The 25,785-nt window shown below is 32.6% G+C and overlaps 2 protein-coding genes across 3 annotated transcripts; both read right to left on the reverse strand.

Annotated features, from left to right (window-relative positions):
* Positions 1-125: 125 nt before the first annotated feature.
* Positions 126-21,067, reverse strand: LOC134725281 (uncharacterized). Of its 2 annotated transcripts, XM_063588964.1 has the most exons (4): positions 20,825-21,067; positions 17,701-17,796; positions 4,726-6,139; positions 126-722 (listed from the first exon to the last, which is right to left on the reverse strand). In XM_063588964.1, exons 1-4 carry the CDS (start codon positions 20,864-20,866, stop codon positions 430-432), a joined length of 1,845 nt encoding a protein of 614 aa, XP_063445034.1. In that variant the 5' UTR covers positions 20,867-21,067; the 3' UTR covers positions 126-429. The 2 variants fall into 2 exon arrangements, with proteins under 2 accessions (XP_063445034.1, XP_063445035.1); XM_063588965.1 differs by lacking the exons at positions 17,701-17,796; positions 20,825-21,067 and adding an exon at positions 9,554-9,860.
* Positions 21,068-24,552: 3,485 nt separating this feature from the next.
* LOC134725282 (testis-specific serine/threonine-protein kinase 3-like) lies at positions 24,553-25,785 on the reverse strand. The gene has a single exon (XM_063588967.1). The coding sequence runs from the start codon at positions 25,655-25,657 to the stop codon at positions 24,779-24,781; it is 879 nt and encodes a 292-aa protein (XP_063445037.1). The 5' UTR covers positions 25,658-25,785; the 3' UTR covers positions 24,553-24,778.

Raw genomic sequence — 25,785 nt, forward strand, 5'->3', positions numbered from 1 at the left:
ATTGAGAAAAAATTGTGTGAAAACTGAATTTTGTAATTGGACGGACCTCTGAATTATTGTTAGAAATAGTTTTTACTCGCAAAAAACTGATTTCCACAAAAATATAATGTTGCAAAGAAGATGAATAGTATAATATGCTTTTATTTTTATTAACTTATAAAAGTACAAAAGTCATGAAAAGAAAACATAATTATAGCACTTTCAATGCATAGAATAAACGAATAATACTGGCAACAGGACCCCAAATACAACTGTCACGAGTAACATAAAAAAATATCTATTATTCTTAAATAGCGTATGTAGGGTGCAATATTATATACATATTGTATACAAGTTGGTTGATTTTTTTAAAAATAAATCTGTAGTAAGTCTTTGTCATAAAAAAGTTCAATTTAAGTTGTAAATATAAAATAAAGCATGGCATAACTTCTATTCTATCTCAGAATTTTCAATATGGCCTAAAATATCATGTCTACGGATCTTTTTCAGCGCATCCACTAAGTCAGCCTTTTTAGCTCGTGTGTGATGTCTTCTCCAACGTTTTAGCGCTGCTACTGCTTTGTTCTCCAGAGGACCACGAGCACCATCAGTGTTGATGTCACTAATGTCTTTTTCTATAGTATGAGAACCTCGTTTTGGATAAAAAGGTAATTGCCTATAAAGCAACATCCAATCTTGATCTATGTATTCACTAATAGTTTCACAAGCCTTTGCGAGTTTATCTGGAAAAAAAGATGAATTCAAATTATTAAATACATGGTTTCAATTTTTGGCGCTCTTCTTCCTGGTACTTTTGAACAAGTTTCAATTGTCCATTATTAATTTATAAAATTCTAATTAGATCTTCATATTCCCTCGATCGAACATCTGTATATCAACCAGAAACCTTTCCAATAATACCGTTCGAACGACTAACAAGAATATAAATTATTTATAAATATTGTATTTTATTTTAAAATTTTACTTATATTTCTAAACGCAATATTTTATAGCAGTCAACATAGTATTATAATCTTCTTCACTATAAAAATAACATTGACCAGATTAATATTTGATATTGTGTATATTATTTGTTCATATATAACCCAAAATTACAATAAACATCCAGTAATTCATTCTGGGCGACGAAAATGTGGAACTCAATGTAATCAAGTTCGTTCCCCAAAATATTGAAAAAAGAGAATAAATTTGGAAAAAGCTGTTCAAAGGTTATTAGCTGCCAAACATTAAAAAAAGAGTAAAACAATTTCTTTGTGATTTCGCTCATTAAGGTTTTGGGCAATATGCGTCTTTTATTCAAATTTTAGTGACTGGCGGCTTGTTGCTGAATTTTAAATAGAAACATGTCATGCATGTTCATGGCAATATCTTACTCTGGAAGAAATTTGAGTAGAAACGAGGGCATACTCTTGCAACAATAGAAAAAAACTAATGACAGATGCCCTTTCTGACTGGTAAAAAATAAAGAGAACAGTAGTATAATGGTGTTTAAAAGTGATTAATCGATTGAGATAAAACAATTCCGGTAAGGTTTAAAACCAAAATCGAGGGAAACACATCAACTGTAACAAACGAACAACAGGACCACTGTCGTGCAACAAAAACAAACACCAACATACATAGAAACGAAATACAAGTATTTGCTAACAACTGCCATATTCCTGACTTGGATATTGCAATAAATAATGGTGGGTATAAATACTCATCACAGAGAAACGCACAAACAAATACTATATTATATAAAAAGAAAAAGATGTGGTATGATTGCCAATGAAACAACTATCCACAAAAGATCAAAACGACACAAAAATTAACAACTATAGGACACTATATAGTCGACACAACAAACTAAACGCAGAACAACAACGACAAATCATAGCATGTGGAAGAATGAGTCCTGTTCCATGTAGAAGTAAGAGACACATTGGGTAGCAATTTTAACAAATTCTGATGTAAGCAGCAGAATAAAAATATTTTACAACACATTCTGTTTCATACTAATTGTATTTGCCATTTCAGAGACGAGAAAATTACCTGAACCATGAAGCATATTGATTGTCAATATTTGTTATTAACATACAGTTAGTAAATTATATTTAGAAATAACTATATATAGTAATATTTACAACTTCATTAGTAATGAAAAAAAACCAAGGAAACACACACATTTAAATTACACGAGCAGGTACTTGTTATTTTGTTATGCCGGGACAAAACTATAAGGAGTTCCAGATTATTATAATATATAAGTAACTTGAACACATGGTACCATCACTGGGGATAATTTTTCATTTTGAACATGAGTTTATTCTTCTTGGGATATTGGATCGATGTTTACATGTATACTCACATTTCAGTTCTTTAATGTGAACAAAAAAATTCAATTATCATTAAATATTATAATTTTCAAAGATGTTTTGGAAAACTAGCAGACTTCTTGAAAGAAAAATCCTAAACAATATTCTGTATGTTCTTCTAAAACCAAATAACTTACAACAAAACAGTCAAAATGGACTGAAGGTGCAAAAACTATATGAAATTCTTCTTAATTAGCAACAAAACCCTTTTAACACATATTATCTTATAATGAAATATTTTTTGGCTTTTTATAACTTTTTTGGATTCGAGCGTCACTCTTTTGTAGACGAAAAGCGTGTCTGGCGTATTTATAAAATTTAGTCCTGGTATCTATGATGAGTTTATTTACAACCACTGTGTCCATGCCGCTGCTGGTGGAGATTTATTTCCCCGAGGGTATCACAAGCCCAGTAGTCAGCACAGCTCTTTGTGCTGACATGAATTATCAATTTATCATTGATTTTGTTATATTTATAAATTAACTGTTTACAAAATTTAGAATTTTTTGAAATACTAAGGTTTTTCTACCCCAGGCATAGATTACTTGAGGTGTATTTGGCAACACTTTTAGGAATTTTGGATCTCAATGCTCTTCAACTTTGTACTTTATTTGGCTTTTTATAACTTTTTTGGATTCGAGCGTCACTGATGAGTCTTTTGTAGACGAAACGTGCGTCTGGCGTTTTTATAAAATTTAGTCCTGGTATCTATGATGCGTTTATTTATAATATAACCGAGATTAATTCTAAACAATGACTATATATGTTCGGTAGATCTAACTCAATTTCAAATGTTTTGTACAGAATACGCTTTTACAAAAAAAAATTGCACAATTTAATTGATTTTCGTGGTATCATTGTGTATAACCATAATTATGTTTTACATGAACTGATACTGTTGGCTGAACACATTAAAAATTGAAAAGAAAAATCTACTTTTTCCTTATTGATGAATTTTTTTAACTTCTCACGCCATTTAAACGTGCCCTACTTAATACAACGGGTTCCACTGAGGTAGCAAAAACTGTGAACGATTTTGGACTACCTGCATTCAAACTTAGTTTTTTTGTGGTTTTGTGTTAATTTGTAGTTTTTTATCTACTGGTTTGTATACTACAGTGTGTCTGTTCATCGCTATAGGGTACAATTGCAAACACAGTATAGACCTATTTTTTCTTATAAAAAAAAATCGGGAATATAAATAAGGCATTAGTAGTATACCACTGTTCAATGCTCATAAATCGATTGAACTAAAAATGCGATTCTATCTATAGTCGGCTGGAGAGAAAAAATGATAAAACACGTATTATATTACTTAACTATTATATCGACGTAAATCGGGTTTTCGTACCATTTGTAGAATTCCGAAAAAAACTTCAGAATATCTTACATAGTTGATCTGTGATAATTTCTACTATTGGAAATTGCATAAACTGTTCACGCGTACATAGGATTAAAGCGCATAAAAATGAAAAAAAATATTTCAATTATATACTAAATTTATACTGCAACTATCCACTATCACTGTAGTTTTTGTTATTTTGAAAAGAAATGTAGATATGTTCGATTGATTTATTGGTTTATATTGTGATGAGGCATGATTCTTTTTTTTTTAGTTTTTTTTTCAGAAATGTATGTGTATAAAGCAAATTTATAAATTTCCCATTCACAATAATCATGATGATATGCACATTTACGATTATTGACTCATAATGATCATCATACATGAGTCTATTTATTAAGCATTCGCCAGAACCCACATTCTAAATCTCTCGATGGAAATGATTAAATTGAATTTATTGTTTAAAAGAGATATATAATCAGGTTTCTTTACAATCCTTACGTCAACAAAATTTCAGAATGTGTAACAAGGTTGATCTTTTATTCATGTTTACTGATGAATTCGATAAAGCATTGATGTGTTGACACAAGTATACCTCATAACGTGATATGATTCTTTTAATTACGGTACATTTGTTGAGATCTTAACTAGCTCTAAAACACTGTACTTATTTCAACTGCAAATAAGTGTTATCATGCTCAATCGACTGACGAGATTTGTTAATTAGTCTAAAGTAGTTTTATACTGTCTATGTTTTTAAACCTTACATTCTGCTTTGATACCTTGTCAAAATAGATGAATAAATTGAACTTATTTGCATTATTTAAAACCTTGCATAAAGAACATTATAACATGTGTTGAATTTTGCATTTCTCGTTTATGTTCATGTATGCAAACCCTGGTTGGATCTTCGATTTTATCTATCACTCTATACGATTTTCAGGAAATCTTTTGAGAAACCGAAAATCTTTATAAGGAAGTAGAAAGTTATGTTCGAGATATGAAGTTGAATTATTTTTCGTTTACCTTTTCCTTTCTTTTGTCCAATTGGAAGGCTGAAAAAGATTTTTTCAGTGACGTCAGTGCTCGTTTTGTATCGATGTATTCGTCTGGCTAAATCTAGAGCCTTGTCTAGATGCTCAAATTCTTCCTCTCTCCTTTCCCTGTCCACTCTGATGTCTACCAATTCCTTTTTCATATCTTTGATGTCTTTACCCATCCTTTTTACCTGATTTTCTTTCTGTGTCATCCATTCGAGCTTATATTGAACTGCCGCTAATTGTCTTTTTAATGGTGGCATTTTTTCCTTGGCATAATGAATTTCATCAGTCAACATTTCATATGTTTCAATATAAGTTTCCTGCGAATATTCGCTTTCTCGTTTCCTTAATTCTTTCTTCCTATACTCTTTAAATTCAAGTTCTGTCTGAAGTTCAATCGAGAGAGTTCGAAGATTATCTGCTTCGTCTTTCATCGACTCTTGTTTGTTTTTCCATGTTTCCATTTCCGTCAATGCTTTGTCATACTCTATTTCTGATTGGCTTAATTTATAGGTCAGCGTGTGATATTTTGTTTTCGCGTCTCTCAGTAAACGAACCTTTTCTTCTCGCTGACGATCTAAATCGTCTATGTCATTGCGTAGAAATACGGGATAGTTCTGATCAGCCTGAATCCAATTATTGGCAACAGACATCACAGCTTTTATATTTGTACAGCCGTCTGCAAAAAGCAAAACTACTGGAACATTTTCGCACTCATTCTTTTGACAAAATGTCAATACTGGTGAAGTGAACTGAGTATGGTGAATCATAATATCCTGATAGTTCTTCTGAAGCTTTTTAATGTTTGTAATACTCTTACTGATTGTTTCAATCCATATTTCAATCTGTTGTTGGTAATGAGCTGCCGTTTCCAAGTAATGATCTGTTTCGGGATCATAGAAACTTACACAATACTTTTCAAGCAGTGTTTTGATATTTGTGCACGTTTCTATCAAGTCAGTAAATTTGCTTGGCATAAAGGTTTGTATTTTGCCATATAATTCTTTTATCAAAGAAATATTGTTAGGATCGCCTTTATATTTTTCTGCATCAGAACCATCTTTGATTGCTTTTTCTAGAGACGCCTTTGAGGAAAATTCGCTGATGTTTAACATGCGCAAAACTCCTTTTAATCGAAGTATACTTTTTTCTACTTCATTTTGCAGGCTTTTACCGACGCCATAATAGTTTCTCTCCAAACGTGAAAGTTTTTTCGAAAGTCCTTTTATTTCAGAAGATATGGAATGTCGTAGCTTTGCAAGACTTCGTGGTGGATTTGTCTCAAGCTGTTGTACTGCCATAGACCTTCTGTGAAGTTTGGACATGTCATCGAGAGCCGGTAATAGAAAGGCAGTCTTTGTCGCCAGTGTCGGCATCCGACAATCCAAAATTGGTCGAAGCTGAAACATTCATAAATTTGATAATAAAGATACTTAAAACTCTATATTATTTAAGACCTAATGATTTCTTGACGTTTCAAATACTTAATGCATGCAACTATTAATGTAAGTTTATTGCAGTCTTTGCTGAAAAAAATGTAAAGGTGTATTCGTTGAAGAGAGAAGGGTTGCGAATTAAAAAAAAAAATCGAAATTAAAAACTCTATAGAAAATAATTCTTAAATAATTGAATAACATATGTATTATACATTTAAGTACGATTTTTTTAATAGATATTTCTGACATGACATGAAAGAAATGTTTGTAACATATTCAAGTAATAAAAAAAGTAATTTGATTAAAAAAAATCAATTGTCGATACAGTGCCTAAAATGCTATCAAATGAAATAAAAATATACGTAGAACTCACACAAGAATGAGCAAATGAACTCTCCAAACTCAGTTATTTCATGAGAAATTAGTGTACCTTGAACCTATGAGTACTGTAATCATTACTTATAGCGAAAGATAATATAATACAGGTTTTGGTCGGAAAGGTTTCTGAGGTCTCTTTCCAATTTTGAGAATAATCTGATTAAAACGTTAAGTTCATACAAAAAGATGCCAAATGCTTTTCAATGGAACAAATAAAACAGGAGAAAATCAATTGATTAAATATTTTAATTTATTATCCACAAAATAAACATAGCTTAAACATTGCTACCGTTAACCAACATATCAATCATATTATAAAAGTTGATAATGTCACCGTTTATCTCAAATTATTTCTCACTGTTAAGCAATGGAGATTAAAGGCTAGAATGTTTGACTTTTGATTGGGAGATAGGAAGCTTAGATCTAAACCAATTAAGTCAATTTGATTTAAAATACCAAACTTGCAGATATTTCAAAGGCAGGTGCAGGTCGGTTCAAATATTGATAAAAAAATGTCGAACAAAATTGTCCCTTATCAACCGTTGACCTTTACATTACATTAATAAATATGTTTTGTAAGTAGCATCTGTTTTTCTGACGTGCAGTTAAAAGTTATGTAAAATGACATTTCATTTACCAGCATATCGATTTAAAATTCTGCTGGTCAAACGACAGAATATAGACATTGGCAATAAGATAATAATCCACCAAATTTCAAATGAATTGATGCAAGCAATTTTAGGTAACCGTACAGTCTTCAACAATGACAAAAATCCATGTCGTATATATATATAGTCGGCTAAGACATTCACATTAAAGCCCTCAACCTCAAGAAAAATTAAAGATTGAAATTTCTTTTTTCATCTGAGATATTTATTCATTTCAATTTATGAAGTCTCTGGTAAACACTTTTATATTGTAAATAGAATTCGGCTTAGTTGACAGAGATACAATGTAAAGCATTAACTTAATGGAGACGTATTTGAACTTGATGTGGTCGTGGTCGTTGACATAGACATTCTCCAATGAAAGTTGGAATTCAGTAGCTACTTATGTCGTTTGTTGTTTTTATGGTTATCAACGCCATATAGAATTATATAAGTAAATATTTAATATCAACAATGATACTCAAATCGTTATTATTAAAGTCTATAGCAACATGCGAGACTATTTGCACGAAAGATTGGACTATTAAATTAAATTTTAAATGCGGTAACAAAACCTGAATCATTATTATTTCGTTTTACTGTACTGTATGAATCCATCTCATTTTCTTTAAACTGAGTAGGTAAGAATAAGTTGTCAACTGAGATATAAGTCAGGATGATGAGGTTTTGATACTTGGCATCAATTTGACTACTTTTTCCTGTGTGCACTGCCGCGTATTCCAAACTGTCAATAGCATTAGGCTTTTTTTTTTTTTATCATTTCTTTATCGAATTAGACATACTAAATTCTAGTAATAGATATGGTTTTTTTTCGGGTATTTTATTATAATGAAACTATATACAGGTCGCCTGTTCTGTATGTTGCAAGTTGGTAATTGGTAGCAGTTCATATTAAATTTTGGAAACAGCCACCCTTAAAAATAATCTTTACCATAAGTTGAAAAACGATTTCTGCTATAGTTTAAAAGCTGATGTTGTATCCCATGAAATAGAGTTTATAGCTGGTTATATAATATCTACGCCTTGTCTTAAATAAAAGATTTGTTTACAATTGTGTAATAATTTTCACTATACATTGTGTCAACTTAAAAAGCAAACATTCTGCATTTCACAATGCTTTCGTCAGAATTTCATTTAAATTCTTCCTTTTTTTTTTAAACTAAGCCAATAAAATGCTTTAGAAAAGGGACAATAAAACACTTACAGCCATTGATTAAACAAAGTATCAGTTACGACGTTGTCAAGTTTTTAACGATTTTTTGCAGTTTCATTCCAAAGAGTTGCAGATGATAATGGTTGCTACGATTGATACCGGAAGTAAATACTTATAATCAAAGAATCAGCTGCTGTTTTCGCACCTTAAAAAGTCTAATCAGCTGGCTTACAGCTATGTCTTAGACAAACATGAGTAGAAACATGGCAAAAATTTTTCACTAACTTCATTTATTTAACGATATGAAATTCATAAGAAACTTCACTTATCATTGATTTTTATATGTAATTGGTCATAAAAATGAAAGCTTTTAAATAAAAAAAATTGAACATAAAATTTAAACAATAAATAAAAAATATGATATAAATCGACTCCCGCAAAGTGGTTTAGTTTTATTCAAACAACCAAGCATATTATACATCTGAATAACATTGCAACATTCAACTGCTAATTAATCATACGAACTCTAAGTAATAATTGACTACAAAATAGCATCGGTCAAATGAATTTTAACTTTAATTCCTTTCTATTCTATCTTTAATTAATGAGAGCGTGATCATTGTTATAGAGGGAGACCAGAGAACCCCATTTGTTTAGTTTATGCTAGGAACATACATATATAATAGCTATTATATATGGTACAAGTAATTGTAGGTTCTATATAACCTCATTGATCCAGCATCTTTGGTAAAAGCGACCGTTTCTGAAAAGAAAAAAAAAGGGGAAACACACCTTAGTTTTTTCAATAGTATATAAAGATAGGACGTCAAATTGAACTCACGATAAACGACTTACATTTACATAACATTAAGACATTTATTAAAGAATTTATATATTTTAATTGATACTGTTGTTAATGAAGCTGCAGTTGATAAATAGATTGAGTTATTGTATTTACCAACGAGAGGAAGCCTGAAATGACGATGGATAGAATCAGAGACATATATATATCTCTGACAGAATGAAACTGAAAACAACATTAAAAATATATCGCGTGTTTATATTTTATAAAATCGTAGTGAGCGCTTGAATACGGAATTTAAAACAATATCTTATCAAAACAGATCATCAAAACATGGAAACATACATAATGGCTCGAGTTTATTTCTACAACCTTACCTTCAGATTCATCTTTAATATAATTAGTTAAGTATCTTTCGTATCATCAATCCGTGTTAATTACACCGAGAATTTCACAAATGTTTTTATCACAGTGAATTAAATCCAACATGATATCGACACTTTATAAAAGACAGGCCAATAACTAGCATGTCATCATCTAAATGTCTTTTATACCAAATATCTAAAATCAATTACAGCGTACTACTGTAATTTTAATTCGTGTGGTCGAATTCACTGTCTTTTAAGTAATGATTGATTTAACCGTATAAAGTGTCATAGAGAGCGTCTTGCTACGAAAACGTTTCAGAAAATTAAATATTTACACCACTGAGAATTACAGTATTTATTTAATGTTAGTTAAAGGATAGATTATACGATAACATAGCATTTTTGTGTTTACAGTACAAAAAAAAACATAACACGAAGGACACATAAATACATGCTCGTTATTTTACCAAACTAGCTTTGCAGGAGAAATTATATGAGTCTGTTTAATTGGTATGGGCTAATGCTTAAAAGTAAAAAGAAAACACAAATCTTATCTGTGAATCTTTCGGTATCGATGTTATCTTAATACAGAGCACACAAAATAAAAAAAAATGATCGTTGTTTATCTTTTCAGAAAAGACAAATGAATGCAAAATGTTTGGTAAACAGTTGTATTTTACATTAGAATTTTTATTTATTCTGGGTTTTTTGTTTTGTTTTGTTTTGTTTTGTTTCGTTTTATATTATGTTTAAATAGAATCTTAATAATATCAAACATTTTTAAAATAAAGATGCTCCTCTATAATTTATTGAAAACTTCTGTATTTCTAATTTATTCGGTTCCTTTGATGTAATGGTATATTATTATCTTAGACAAATAGATAGACACATTGTTTATAAATATGCCTCGTTATCAAAGGTACCAGGATTATAATTTAGTACGCCAGACGCGCGTTTCGTCTTCATAAGACTCATCAGTTACGCTCAGATCAAAATAGTGATAAAGTCAAGTTCAAAGTTGAGAAGCATAAAGGACAAGAAACACATCAGGTAAAAGAGGAAAACAACAGAACAACAGAAACACGTAAGTGCAACAAAAGTAAAACTATGTTGTTCAATGATCTTTTACTTTTTTGGATCGGCACCAAACAGGTTTGATGAACCCAAATTACATTCGATGTTACCCTGGACAGAGCTGAATGCTTTGCCAAATTTTATTTCTGTCTCCATTATATATGATTTGGGCATGCAAAACAAAGCTGTTCAGAAAAGTCACCAATTTCAGAATTCCAGACCTTGTCACACGGATATGACTATCCATAGGATCTGATTAAAGGTCATATCACACTCATAATGGAGTCATTGGAAACCATTGGATGGAGAAGACTTGGATTCAGGTAGCATCATAATGATATTGCCCTGAAATATGTTCGATGAAATATCAGCGGTGACAAAAACCCTTATGAGATCTTATGAATTAATTTTACAGTCGTGAAACAACCTTCGGTCAATTGAGAAAAGATATGCGACTTGGATTCAAGTAGGCTTCACAACGACATTACTCTTACAGTTTTATAAAAATGTCGTAAGATCTTCTTAACTGTAACCCTGATCTTGGTCAAGGTTATAACATTTCTCTATCTTGTGTCTATGTTACGTTTGAAATGGGTCGGGCACTATGTTAATGCATGCATCTGATGTGATCTTGTTCTTCAAGATGAAACTATATAATCATGGGGCAACATAGGTGTACAGTAGTAGGCACTAGGATCACAGTATTGGAGCGTCGGGTATTTTCATACTACTTGGCAAAGCATTGTATGCTTTCATACTTCCTTCAAAAGTAATAGGTCATTTGTAGTAAATTATATAGATTTTAGGGGAAAATACTATTTCATATTTCACCATAATAGTATTTTAATGTATTGTATGCTCAATTAATTGACACTGAGTCTTATCTAAGACTACTGTGTTATTGTAGTTCTACAAGCTGAAAATCACTAAGTGTTATATATATCGAAAAGGAACGATTCTTATGGGTATCATTCTAGTTTAAAACCCTATATCTTTCCCCTCCTAGTATATAACTGTATACCAGTATTATATTTGCCTATCAGTTTGATGTTTATCTCTATAACTTGTCAACACCCTTAGTCTACATTTTTTGTTGTTGATATATCATTTAAATCATACATTGCTATCAGTAGCGCAACTAATTGAATTGTGTTACCATTTCAAAGTTGACAGTTTTATAATTTAAATGACGATTTTGATTTCCATCTAAAATGATATAGGTACACATAGCATTTAAGTTTGAACACCTATCATTACTTTAAATGCTTGCGAACGAACAAATAATAAGTGGTTTATTAAAGTTTGAATAAACTCATCATAGATACCAGGATTGCAATTTTATATTTGCGCTTTGAATAGAACATTTCTTTTATTAGCATCCCTGTTAAAAGGTGGTATATATTATTTGATTATTTACTTATGGCAGGTCATCTGTTTCGTGTTATGTAAACGCGGACATTTTTTTGTTATGGGAACAAAGTAAAAGATTGCCGTTTATGTGAATTTTTATCTGTTAACGCATCATATATAATTTAAGGTAGACACAAACTGATAAAATACAGGGATACATAGATGTACAAAGGGAGCTAGAGCTTAAATTGCTGTTTTTTTTTATGTTCAGAGATGTTGAACGGTCTATGGCGACTCGAGAGGGGACCTAACTATGTAAAAAATGGTAGGGATGAGCCGCTGGAATAGGTCACTATCCTACCGTTGATATAAACGGTATCGTTTCATTATGACCATATCGTGTAATCAGAAAAGACATTTTTACGGTCTTACAGTATATGATTCCATTTTTACTTTATCATGATACCAGAAAAAGACGACTTAAAAGATATTGTTCCATTATAATTCATTTTGATATATATATATAAACAGCAAAATTAAACAAAAAATGAATTGTACGTCTGAAAAACTTAATTGAAATATATGCCAAATAAAGGAAAGAGATAATTATAGTTCATGTCTATTACGATAATGATGCACATGACGTTTGACCAATACCCAGCCGTCGAGTCAAATCAAGTAAATAGTAAATGACATTTTTTGTTTCTCCACAAAGCTTTCTAGTTGTAGGGGGTAAAGCGAAAACTTATCGGATCGGAATCAGAATAATGGTTTACGTTAGTAACATGTTTCCTGTGGAAGATAAGGATAGACAGGGACTTATTGTTTTTCTAATACTGTTAAATCGCATTGAAAAGACTTTGAACACCGCAAATAAGTAAAACTAAGTTAATATGAGTTGAAATATGAAAAAATAAAGGCAACAGTAGTATACCAATGTTCGAAATTCGTAAATCGGTTGAGAAAAAAACAACAAATCCGGGTTACAAAAAGTAAAATCACAAAAATACTGAAGTCAGAGGAAAATCTAATCGGAAAGTCCATAATCAAATGTCAAACTCAAATGACAAAACACATCAAAAACGAATGGACAAGAACTGGTCATATTCCTGACTTGGTACAAACTAAAACTGAAAGAAACGCATCAAATATAAAAAGATAACTACGACACAACAGAAACATAACATGTAAATGTAACACACACAGAAAAGAACTATAATATAATAATGGCCATTTTCCTGACTTGGTACAGGACATTTTAAGAAAAAATAGTGGGTTGAACCTAGTAGTGCGGCATGCCAAACCTCCCGCTTGTATGACAATGTGAAATATAACATTGAAATAATAACATTAAAATAATAAATGGGAGAACATATAGGACAGAGAAACACACGAACAAAAGGTACCAAGTTTAAAATTTAATACGCCAGACGTGAGTTTCGTCAACCAAAGACCAACCAGCGACGCCCAGATGAAAAAAATCCGAAAGCCAAAACAAGAACAAAGTTGAAGAGCATTAAGGACCAAAAGTTCAAAAAGTTGTGACCAATACGGCTAGGGTTATCTGCCTGGGATAAGAACATCCTCTTTATTTAGAATAATTCATACTTTTGCAAACAGCAAATTCTATAAAATATTTTCCAATAAAAAAATTAATCACACAAACAAAACTAGAGGCTCTAAAGAGCTTGAGTCGCTCACCTTGGTCAATGTGAATATTAAACAAAGGACACATATGGACTCATGACAAAATTGTGTTTTGGTGATGGTGATATGTTTGTACATCTTACTTTACTGAACATTCTGCTGCTTACAATTATCACTATCTATAATGAACTTGGCCCAGTAGTTTCTGTGTAAAAGGTTACCGGTATTAAACATTTACAAATTTTATGAAAATTGTTTAAAATTGACTATAAAGGAAAATAACTCCTTAGGGGGTCAATTGACCATTTTGGTCATGTTGACTTATTTGTAAATCTTACTTCGCTGAACATTATTCCTATATCAATTATTGCTGTTTACAGTTTATCTCTATCTATAATAATATTCAAGATAATAACCAAAAACAGCAAAATGTCCTTAAAATTACCAATTCAGGAACAGCAATCCAACAACGGGTTCTCTGATTCATCTGAAAATTTCAGGGCAGATAGATCTTGACCTGATAAACAAGTTTTCCCCGTGTCAGATTTGCTCTAAATGCTTTGGTTTTTGAGTTATATGCCAAAAACTGCGTTTAACCTCTATGTTCTATTTTTAGCCATTGCGGCCATCTTGGTTGGTCAGGGGGGTCACGCCACACATTTTTTAAACTAGATACCCCAAAGATGATTGTAGCTAAGTTTGGATTAATTTGGCACAGCAGTTTCAGAGAAGAAGAATTTTGTAAAAGATATATAAAATTTACGAAAAATGGTTAAAAATTGACTTAAAAGGGCAATAACTCCTAAAGGGGTCAACTGACCATTTTGGTCATGTTGACTTATTTGTAAATCTAACTTTGCTTAACATTATTGCTGTTGACAATTTATCTCTATCTATAATAATATTCAAGATAATAACCAAAAACAGCAAAATGTCCTTAAAATTACCAATTCAGGAACAGCAACCCAACAACAGGTTGTCCGATTCATCTGAAAATTTCAGGGCAGATAGATCTTGACCTTATAAACAATTTTTACCTATTGTCAGATTTGCTCTAAATGCTTTGGTTTTTGAGTTATATGCCAAAAACTGCGTTTAACATCTATGTTCTATTTTTAGCCATGGCGGCCATCTTGGTTTGTTTGGCGGGTCACGCCACACATTTTATAAACTAGATACCCCAATGATGATTGTGACTAAGTGTGGTATAATTTGGCCCAGCAGTTTCAGAGGAGAAGATTTTTGTAAAAGATATATAAAATTTACGAAAAATGGTTAAAAATTGACTTAAAAGGGCAATAACTCCTAAAGGGGTCAACTGACAATTTTGGTCATGTTGACTTATTTGTAAATCTTACTTTGCTGTACATTATTGCTGTTTACAGTTTATCTCTATCTATAATAATATTCAAGATAATAGCCAAAAACAGCAAAATTTCCCTAAAATTACCAATTCAGTGGCAGCAACCCAACAACGGGTTGTCCGATTCATCTGAAAATTTCAGGGCAGATAGATCTTGACCTGATTAACAATTTTACCTCATGTCAGATTTGCTCTAAATGCTTTGGTTTTTGAGTTATAAGCCAAAAACTGCATTTTACCCCTATGTTCTATTTTTAGCCTTGGCGGCCATCTTGGTTTGTTTGGCGGGTCACGCCACACATTTTTTAAACTAGATACCCCAATGATGATTGTGGCCAAGTTTGGTTTAATTTGGCCCAGTAGTTTCAGAGGAGAAGACTTTTGTAAAAGTTAACGACGACGGCCGACGACGACGACGGACGACGGACGACGGACGACGGACGCCAAGTGATGAGAAAAGCTCACTTGGCTCTTCGGGCCAGGTGAGCTAAAAAAGAGGTTCTTACAAGTGACAAACACTGAATTCTAGGTAATTGGTCCAAGTCAATTTCAATATTTCACTAAATAAATGCAACGGCTTCAGTCAATGAACGTGGCAATTATTCAAAGTTGCAAGAAATAAGAATGATACAACAACGCTAAAAAAAAGTCTGATTCATATCAGTAATCAACCACTGAAAGGAGAATTTATAGCTGGAATTTTAAACTGTCATTTTACGCTTCAAAAACTTGTAAATTATAAATTGATTACTTATTATGTTACTCAATGAAATATTGACAACCCAATAACCCTGGTACTTCAAATACACAAAAAAAAATCTACTAGAAAAAATGTCGATAATTAGAATTTTGATAAAGTCCTTTCGTGTCAAATATGATTTGCTTTATACAATTTACATTCAATTAAATGCACTTGGAAAAATATTTGAAATGAAGTTTATTGTGATCTGAAGAAACCAAAAAAAAAAATTCAATAAAATGCACTGTAAGTGTGTACTCGAATCAATTCAGTTCTCCATTGTAAATATATGTAATGAAATAGAGGCAATGCAATGCGATTTTCAACGATTTAGGTTTATGTACGGTGTCAAGATTTGATTGTCGAAGAGTCGTTTCCTTTACACTAAACTTAAAACTGATCAATACGTGTATTCCAGAGTGTATTCGTTTATCCACAAAATCAGAAATTCATTCAATGATCAAACAAAAGCTGTTAAAACTTTAGGAAGTCAGCCTTATATATTCGGGAAAATTTTGTTTCCCTAGCAACTAAATTACAAACGAAAGTTGGATTCGTAGAACCGTTCTAACCGATTATCAGGTTTCTGTATAAGTACTTATATTGCAAAACTTGTGTATACGTACTTATATTGTAAAACTTGTGTATAAGTACTTATATTGTCACGTGAAACTTGAGCATTAAACTTTTTGACCAGCAAACTCCGTGGTCAAGATGATATTACAACATACATGCATGAAAAGAAGTGACGAGACAGCAACTATACTATACAATAAAAACAAGATGACACATTGAGTTCTACAGCCGGTTTTTGTTAGTATAGTATGATTTTTAATTTAAGTTTCTTGTGTATATTTCGGAGTAAAGTTTGACATTCATTATCACTGAACTATAGTATATATTTTTGTTTAAGGGCCAACTTAGCACGCCACCGGGTGCGGGAGTTTAAACAGTCTCGCTGCATTGAAGACCTATTGGTGTCCTTCTGCTGTTGTCTATTCTATGGTCGGGTTGTTGTCTCTTTGACATATTCCCTATTTCCATTTTTAATTTTATTTAACAAAAGACAGGTGTCCCTACACCAAAATCGGCAAGAGTTTAAAAAGTTAGATAAATTTAACAGTGGCTATCATGGCAGATCTTCGAACTGAACCAAATTAGCAAAACCGCAACACTTACAGTTGTATCACTATGTTAGTATGTTTTATAAAACAAAATATTTTCAATTATTTAAATTGCTCATCAGAATAAGACTTGCTACATTTTGATATTGAAATAAACTTGACAGATAGAAGTGATCAGGCAAAAAAACGGACATCAAAATCAAATTCTCAAAAGACCAAACGCATGCATACTTGATTTATTTGAGCTATTATCGTTTCATTTCAGTTATTTTCTGGACAATTCATTTAGATTTTTCATGTACAATCCATACACATTGAACAAATGAAGTGAAATTTACATGTAAACAATCCGGTTTCATAAAAATACATGACCAATCTTCAATGTACTAGATGTAGTCATTTTGCATGGAAAGCGATAACATCGGACAATGAGTCTCGATGAATAAAATCGAACTGTTACAAAATTTATCACTTTAAGAATTGAATGCTTCTTTTTGTAAATTTATTGGGTGGTAAAAGCGTTGACCGAAGTACATTTTGTATGAAGCGCGGAAGCGCTTCATTCTAAAAATGTACGCACGGTCAACGCTTTTACAACCCTATAAAGTTTCAAAAAGAAGCATTCAATACTTATAATTACATTTTTTTTAGCTAAAATCATGAAAACACGATTTTTATCCAGTTTTATTTAATTCACCTGTGCACTTTTTTGTGGGACCTCGTGTCATCATGCATGATAAATGTTATTGTCTGATGCAATTGTTTACGGAATAACATGTTAGCCAATCAAAATAACGTATTTTAATGAAACTTACATCTTATGTAATTATTAGTATATAAAAAATAAATAATGACTCACTCTTGCGGACCTAAATTCCAGATTACTATGTTCCCTGTTTCTTTTATCTCCATCCTCATCATCTGTTAGACTTCCGCTGATAGTGGGGTCTAAGTTCTGAAAAATAACATTTTTTTAACATACAATATTCGTACATAGACGGAAAATGCTTTTTTTTTTTTAGCCTTGAAATCTATTGAAAACAGGATGGAAAACGAGGCCTTTCGAGATTTACTCCTGTTTTCGTGGTAATTGTAAACTGATTTTAGATTTTCAATACAATGCATCTCTTCAACGAATAGTGTTAAAGAGTTCGTTCGAGCGTTCATGTACCCTGTGTGTCTCTTTCGATGTATAATTTCCTACACTCAACGAATATCATTATAAAGGTATTTATAATTTTAGCAAATGTATTGAAATACATGTACATTAAATTAAAGTACCTCATACTACTTTTACCGTGAATTTAAAAAAAAAATGAAGAAATTTTGGAAAATGTTCTGCTGTCAATTAGTTCATAAGAAATTGGCCCTACCTCTTGACTGTTTCAAGTGAATTTGACATTTACAATTATACCAGTTTATCTTATAAAGATAAAAAAACACTTTAAGATAAAAAAAAAAAAAAACACTTTAATTTTGTCTATTTGAGTAAACATCTTGTATTCCAAGGATACTCAGGCCTTAAACAGTATAAACCTGGGTGTCCCAATGTCCATCTCTAGACTTTCTTATGGTAGACATTTGAATTCCGATTTTAACTAGATTTCAATTAGTACAGTAACATATATAAGTATACATGTATATAGCTTTGACCGGAGAAAATGTGTAGTTTCGGTTTTTTTTAAGCACTCGATCTACATTAAGATTAGTATCGATGCAAATAATCGTGTTATATCTAAGATCTGCTGAAAACTGAGATAAGTTCCGTGGCTGCAATTTGTTAAAAAGGTCAACTATAACAAACAATTTAGTGAAAGGTGATTTCTCATTACATAAGTATATACGAGTATAACCTCGTTATCTTCACGAAACTTTCTTAGTGGAGATGATGACTGAAACTTTCATTAGTTTTATGTTTGAGGATCATAATTAGGCCAAAAGTAGGTTACCAGGAACATCATCCATAGGTGAGATGTATAGCATCTCGGTTTGTAATAAAAACGGAGAACCAATTTCCATTTTCATGGAATTTTGAGTAAAAGGACCAACATTTCAGTCATTCAGAACGAAACTCTTTAGCTGATTTGTAATTAATCATTAGATAATTTGATAATCAAATATCAGCTCAATATCTTCACAGAAAACAGAAAATGGAAAGAAAGGTTTGATTTCAAAGCAATTCTCTAAGTTGAACAAACGCTAGTTAATAAGCACACAACTCGTATGAAATTTGACACTCATTGAAAGGTTATATAACAAATGCCATGCTGAAAAACAGATCAGAACACTGTGCTTTAAAAGAAACTGTTTTGATTCAGTTGGCCCTATAAAAGACAAGATAATGTCAAGTGAAACTCGTTTATAATCTGTATCTAATGATTTTATAATTGTATACCAAAATTCAACATCTTAAAAAAAAAGACTTAAATCAAAGAAGACAGCGTGTTTTTCATGACTGAATTTATTAGCCAGCGGAACATTATTAGGTCATAAGTAGGCCAACCAGATGATCTGTAAATTACTGTTTACAGTTTTAAAAATATACAAGTAGTATATAATAGGTACTGTGATTAATTTAGTTGCAATTATTTACCAAAATACTGCTAAAAATCCATAACGAAGTCATATATAGATATAGGAAGATGTGGTATGAGTGCCAATGAGACAACTCTCCATCTAAGTAACAATTTATAAAAGTAAACCATTATAGGTAAAGGTCCGGCATTCAACACGGAGCTTTGGCTCACACCGAACAGCAAGCTAGATATAAAGGGTCCCAAAATTACTATTCTGAAACCATTCAAACGGGAAAAACCAATGGTCTAATCTATATAACTTGAAACGAAAAACGAGAACTTGAACACTTATGAACCACATAAGCAAACGACAACCACTGAACCTCAGTTTCCTGACAGGTGCAAATAGTATGCATTATTATATATTGCGGTTGTCCTAAATGTCACGTGTAGCGGCTGCTTAGCGTGTACACTATTTTTATTGGGTTTTGTTTTGTTTTGTTTTGTTTTGTTTTGTTGTGTTTGTTGTGTTTGTTTTTGTTTTTTTAGGTGATTATAGATCATCTTGAACTTCCCTTAGCCTATTTGGAACAACTTTTTGTAATTTTCGGTCCTCAATGCTCTTCAACTTTGCACTTCTTTCACTTTATAACTATTATGATTTGAGCGTAACTGATGAGTCTTGAAAACACCGAAAAGCGCGTCTAGCGTATAAAAGTATAATCCTGGTACCTTTGATAACTTATTTTAGCAAGGTGAATATTATTTCATTGATGGGGACATAATAACATAAGCAACACGACGGATGCCACATTTAGAGCGGGATCTGATTACCGGAGCACCTGCCATCACCCCCAGTTTTTGGTGAGGTTCGTTTTGCTTAGTCTTTAGTTGTATGTATTGTGTCGTGTGTATCATTGTTTGTCTGTTTGTCTTTTCGTTTTCAGCCATGCCGTTTTTTATAAAAAAAAAAAAAAAAAAAAGAAGATGTGGTATGATTGCCAATGAGACAACTGTCCACAAGATACCAACATGACACAGACGTTAACAACTATAGGTCACCGTACGGCCTTCAAACATGAGCAAAACCCATACCGCATAGTCAGCTATAAAAGGCCCCGATAAGACCATGTAAAACAATTCAAACGAGAAAACTGACGGCCTTATTTATATAAAAAAAAACTGAACAAAATACAAACATGTAACACATAAACGAACGACATCCATTGAATTTTAGTTTATTTTCGACCTATGGGTTTGAAGTTCCCTCTCGTATCTTTTGCCCCTCTTTTTACTGTTTCATTAGAGATCAATTTAAGTAAAGTTTAGTCAGATGTCCTTTTTTTTTGGAGGGGAGCACAAGTTAAGAAAGCCATTCGTGAAACTGAATTCATTTGAAACGTTTGCAATTATTTAAATGATTTGGCAATTTACAAGGTTTATGTATAGAAGATATAAGAATATTACCTGCAATGCCATTGAAAAATCCTTCACCTCTTTTAACTTCATTTTCTTCTTCTTAATATGTTCCGATAGTATGTCCCAATATCACATTTACTTCAATTAAGTATTTGGACAAGTTCATATATACCTAGGTCATTTCAGTGAATTATCATTTATAATGTTTAAGGCTTTAGTCATAATTCTAAAATCCAATTCGCCCTATTCAAGCAGATTTACACAGACTTAATGAGGGATAATATATACATGCATACTATTTTCAGAGTATATATGAAAATATGAGATTAATGCAGGTCATTGAAGCGAAATTTCAATACTTTTAAGTAGGTGTCAAAGAGTTTTTGGCAGTTTCGATTTTAGTTTTTTTCTACCGTGGTTCCTTCCTTTTATCTACAGATTGACGTTACGGTTTCCTTTTATGGAACCATGCTGTGAATTAATGGTCTACAAGTCATATTTTGATTACAGCGACATGTTACACATAACGGGAGTGATCCATGTTAATCATATAGACGTAGGATTAAAACAGATTATGGTTAGAAATCACAAGTACATAAATTGTTATTCAACAATATTTTGATAACATCATAATATTGGTATTTGTAAACAAATTAAATTGAAAAAAAAAAAAATCTTTGTATGTACCAATAAAGCATGAATAAAGGACAACAATTCGCACTGTAATCTACCACTGTGCCTAGGAAGTGTTAAAATTGTTGTGGCATTAGCCATGTGTTCAACCATGGCACGGGGTTAATGTTCTCAAGTGTACTGATATTCGGCTTCATTGCACTTGTTGCCATTGATGAGAGGGATTAAACGTTATACCGTCGGCTTCTTATACCATATGAAATGCGCCGGCTCGACAGTTGGATTACTAGGCAATATTTTAGTTTAAACATATTTATTTAGAGTGGATTGGGAAACAAGTTTTTTTAACTTATAGTAATCCCTTTCCTCTTTGCGGGTGCGAGTGCTGCCTTGTAGCGGCATTAGCCTGCTCACAAGGGTGTCTTTAACGTGCAAGAGATATAGATATAGAAAGATGTGGTGTGATGTGGTATGACTCTCTCTTAATACGGGTCGGCCATTTATCGTAGCCTTCCGATGGACTATCATCACTTCCTCAAGACCATACTCGCAAATGGTGTCAAGGAAGAGCCGAAAATTCAGTCCCTATCAATATTTTAGTTACTATTCTAGTGATAATGACGTAAAAACGGTATAAACTGTTTGAATTTAGTTGTATGTTGTATTACGTTCAACAGCTATCAGGGGAAATGCTTTAAAAGCCTTTCATGGAATTTTTATATGTTTTGCTGTATTTTGATCAGAATATTCGCAAGATATTCCTGATCTACAGAAAGAAGATTTTCAGAGTCATTCATAAATTAATAGTCCTAAGCCTTTCCCAGAAATCTACCCTTTTCACTGCCGGAGTTGTGAGCACATCCGACTCAGTATACTCCTTGACATCGGTGCTCTCAGTATACTCCTTGTCATAGGAACTTTCGTCAGTCCTTGTCCTTATGTTATGTTGTTACACCACTGTCCATATTAGGGAAGAGTTGAGCGCTCACAAACATGCTTAACCACGCCACATTATGTATGTACCTATCCGAAGTGACGGGCCTGTAGAACAGTGGTTGCCGTTGGTTCACGTCCGTCATATTGGTTTTCGTAAATTGTTTTGTTATAAATTAGGCAGTTAAATTTCTCGATGAATTTTTTCATTCTTTTTTAAGTCAGGGCCTTAAATAGCCAACTTTACAGTATGGGTTTTCTCATTGCTGAAGGTCGTACAGCTGCCTTTAATTGCAACAGTCATTTGCAAAACATAAAAGTAGGGTATAACTATGATGGGAAAGAGGTAGTAGAACCAATTTTATGAATTTATTTTATACCAGCGTGTTTTTTTATTTAAGTTATTCAATATTTTAGTATCACTGTATGGTTGTAATTTCGACGACGGTGACCGCCAACGACGCCGGCGAAATTACAACCATACAGTTGTGATACTAAAATATCACAACTGTATCGACGACACCGCCAACGACGCCGGTGTTATATAGTCATTCTTCCCCCATGCCAGTTTTTCCCCCGGGGGAAAGACTGGCATGAGCCAATCTTTCCCCCGGGGAAATTTTGGATCGTTGTGATTCTTCCCCTGCGGAAAGTTGACAATACGTATGTATACATATAGTAACTTTTCCCCCATGCCAATCTTTCCCCCATCATAGATTTCACTATGTTTATATAGAGTCTGGAAATAAAACCGAACAGTGTTAGAATTAGATTTATTTATAAATATACAAATTTGTTGTTCATTTACATTTACACAAATCTTTCTACAGCCAATGAATCAACTATCCACAAAAGACAAAAATGACATAAACATTAACAACTATAGGTCACAGTACGGCCTGTCTATGAGTCAACAAGTCTGTCTCTCTATTCAATAGTCTTTATATGTGACCTCTAGTCTTTTTACATTTTTAAATGACTGTCTATATGTCCACATGCAAGGAAAAAACTACTGACTTGTCAGAAGTGGTCAAAGTACTAGTAATTGTATTTATTTGGTCAATGATACCAAGGGTCCACTAAAGAGAATGGATGTGATCAAAATGTGCTTCGTGTGAATAAATATATATATATGTATATAGAAATACGAAAATGTGATATGAGTGACAATGAGACAACTCTCCATCCAAATAACAATTTATAAAAGTAAACCACAATAGGCCTTCAATACGGAGCCCTGGCTCACACCGAACAAAAAGCTATAAAGGGCCCCAAAATTACTAGTGTAAAACCATTCAAACGGGAAAAACAACTGTCTATTAAAGTTATATAAAAAAAAAGAAACGAGAAACACGTATTTTAAAATTACATAAACAAACGACAACTACTGTTCATAAGATTCGTGACTTAGAACAGGTGCATACATTTGCAGAGGGCCGTTAAAAGTTTTAATGGTGCCAAACCTTCTCCCTTTTTCTGAAACAATGTTATACATCACAACATAGAAAAACACATATAAATACATATCAAATGTATATTCACAGGATGAAGCTTTGGTAACTATAAACTGAGAAAAAAGTTACTATCATTTAAAAAATATTATCGTGACGTCGCCGACGTTATATTACAAGGCGGAAAATTTAGCTTATCATGCTACTCACGGGGGAAAAATTGGCATGATCCTAGTTTTCCCCTTACAACGCTGAAGGGGAAAAGTTGGATCATGCCAATTTTTCCGGGGGAAATATTGGATCGATCCAGTATTTCCCTCCGGAAATTTTGGCATGGGGGAAGAATGGCTATAGGACACCGGCTCACCGCGATAAAGCCTTTCTGTGCTAATGCGGCGTAAAGCAAAAAACAATCAATCAAATCAAACCAACGACGCCGGGATGTTAGATCGCCATGTCTCTTTTCTGGTATTTAAATTACACAAAACACAAATGAGTATGTCGAACACTGAATGATAAACCAAATCACACCTACATGGTGAATAAAATTCAACATCGAGAGTGCATATGATGCAGTTTATGCAGTAACTATCTATGCCAGTGTGTCCTCGTAAAGAAAACTGGCTTTATTTGGCTATTCGATCAGACTTTTAATCCAAACTTACACTGCAACATTGATCGTCAAGACTTTTCGTATTTTCCAAAATTTCATTTAATGAACAATAAAATAAACATTGAAAATTTACAAAAAGGGCATGATAATTTAACAGTTACATTTGAACATCAATTATACAGTCAAATACAATTCGTGTGCACATTTAATGCATTTATACATTTCAAGCTTCCGTCTCAAGTTAAATCAATTTTTCAAAATCGAAGTTATCATTAAAATATGCGAAGTGAATTAAAACCTCGGGTTAAAATATTCGCTCCTTTTGTTAATAAACCATAAAACTTGTTATCAAAACTGGTTAAAAGTCATAATCTATTTACTATTAGATAAAATCCACTCTGACTTTAATATACAATCTACAGTCGGTCTTTTACATGCATGAGGTTCTATCATCTGTGATATAAGTCTTTTACAATCAGAATGAATCCTGCTTTCCACTCGCGGAGGGAATTTTATTTCCCCACAGACTTGCTTATTAACCATCTTTCTCACATTACTATCATCAAAAGGCATGGCTGAGGTAACCATTACATACAAAAGAACACCAAGACTCCAAACATCATTCATTTTTGGATCATATGGAACCCCACGCAAAACTTCTGGTGAACAGTATGAAGGACTTCCACAAAATGTCTTACTAAGGTCTTTCCCTTTTAGCGGATCATTTTGATCCAAAGGTCTGGCAAATCCAAAGTCACTGAGAACAACAGATCTGTCTCTCATTATCAGAATGTTTTCACACTTAAGATCTCGGTGAGCAATATTCATGTCACCGTGTAAATATAGCACTGCCTCAACTATTTGCGTGAACATTCTTTTTGCATCGTCGTCAGGAATTGGTCCATGATCTCGGATATGACATAAAAGATCCCCACGTTCAGCATAATCAGTTATCATGAACAACAAATCGTCGTTGCGAATAACTTCATGCGTATTTATTATATTCTTATGATTCATCCTCTGTAATACGCTGAGCTCTCTAGGCAAGAATTTGTTTATGTAATCTGGAGATGCTATCTTTAAGTTGACAATCTTTACCGCCATTATTTTACCATCTGTACTTCTTTCACAAACACGAACTTTTGCATATGTTCCTTCTCCGATTTTCGGTCCAAGACGATATCCTTTGTCAACCAAGGTATCTGCCAATCTTAGGAATTCACGGGGAGTGGCAGAATCCCTCACTGACATATTTTTTTTTATCCCATAAGTTCCTCTCAAGTGACTTGATTCATTCTATGAAATCAAGAACAATGAAAAGCAAGACGTTCCTTCATATTTCTGCAACTACGCATCTGATGTAACGTCATAATGGTCTA

The sequence above is a fragment of the Mytilus trossulus genome, chromosome 7 (assembly GCF_036588685.1).
Source record: "Mytilus trossulus isolate FHL-02 chromosome 7, PNRI_Mtr1.1.1.hap1, whole genome shotgun sequence".
NCBI lineage: Eukaryota > Metazoa > Mollusca > Bivalvia > Mytilida > Mytilidae > Mytilus > Mytilus trossulus.

Coding starts and splice junctions, on each gene's coding strand:
- LOC134725282 (XM_063588967.1), bottom strand. CDS start 25,657: ATGTCAGTGAGGGATTCTGCCACTCCCCGTGAATTCCTAAGATTGGCA.
- LOC134725281 (XM_063588964.1), bottom strand. CDS start 20,866: ATGAAGTTAAAAGAGGTGAAGGATTTTTCAATGGCATTGCAG. Junction 17,797..20,824: donor ATTTTTCAATGGCATTGCAG/GTAATATTCTTA, acceptor GTTATTTTTCAG/AACTTAGACCCCACTATCAG. Junction 723..4,725: donor TGGACAAAAGAAAGGAAAAG/GTAAACGAAAAA, acceptor CTTTTTTTCCAG/ATAAACTCGCAAAGGCTTGT.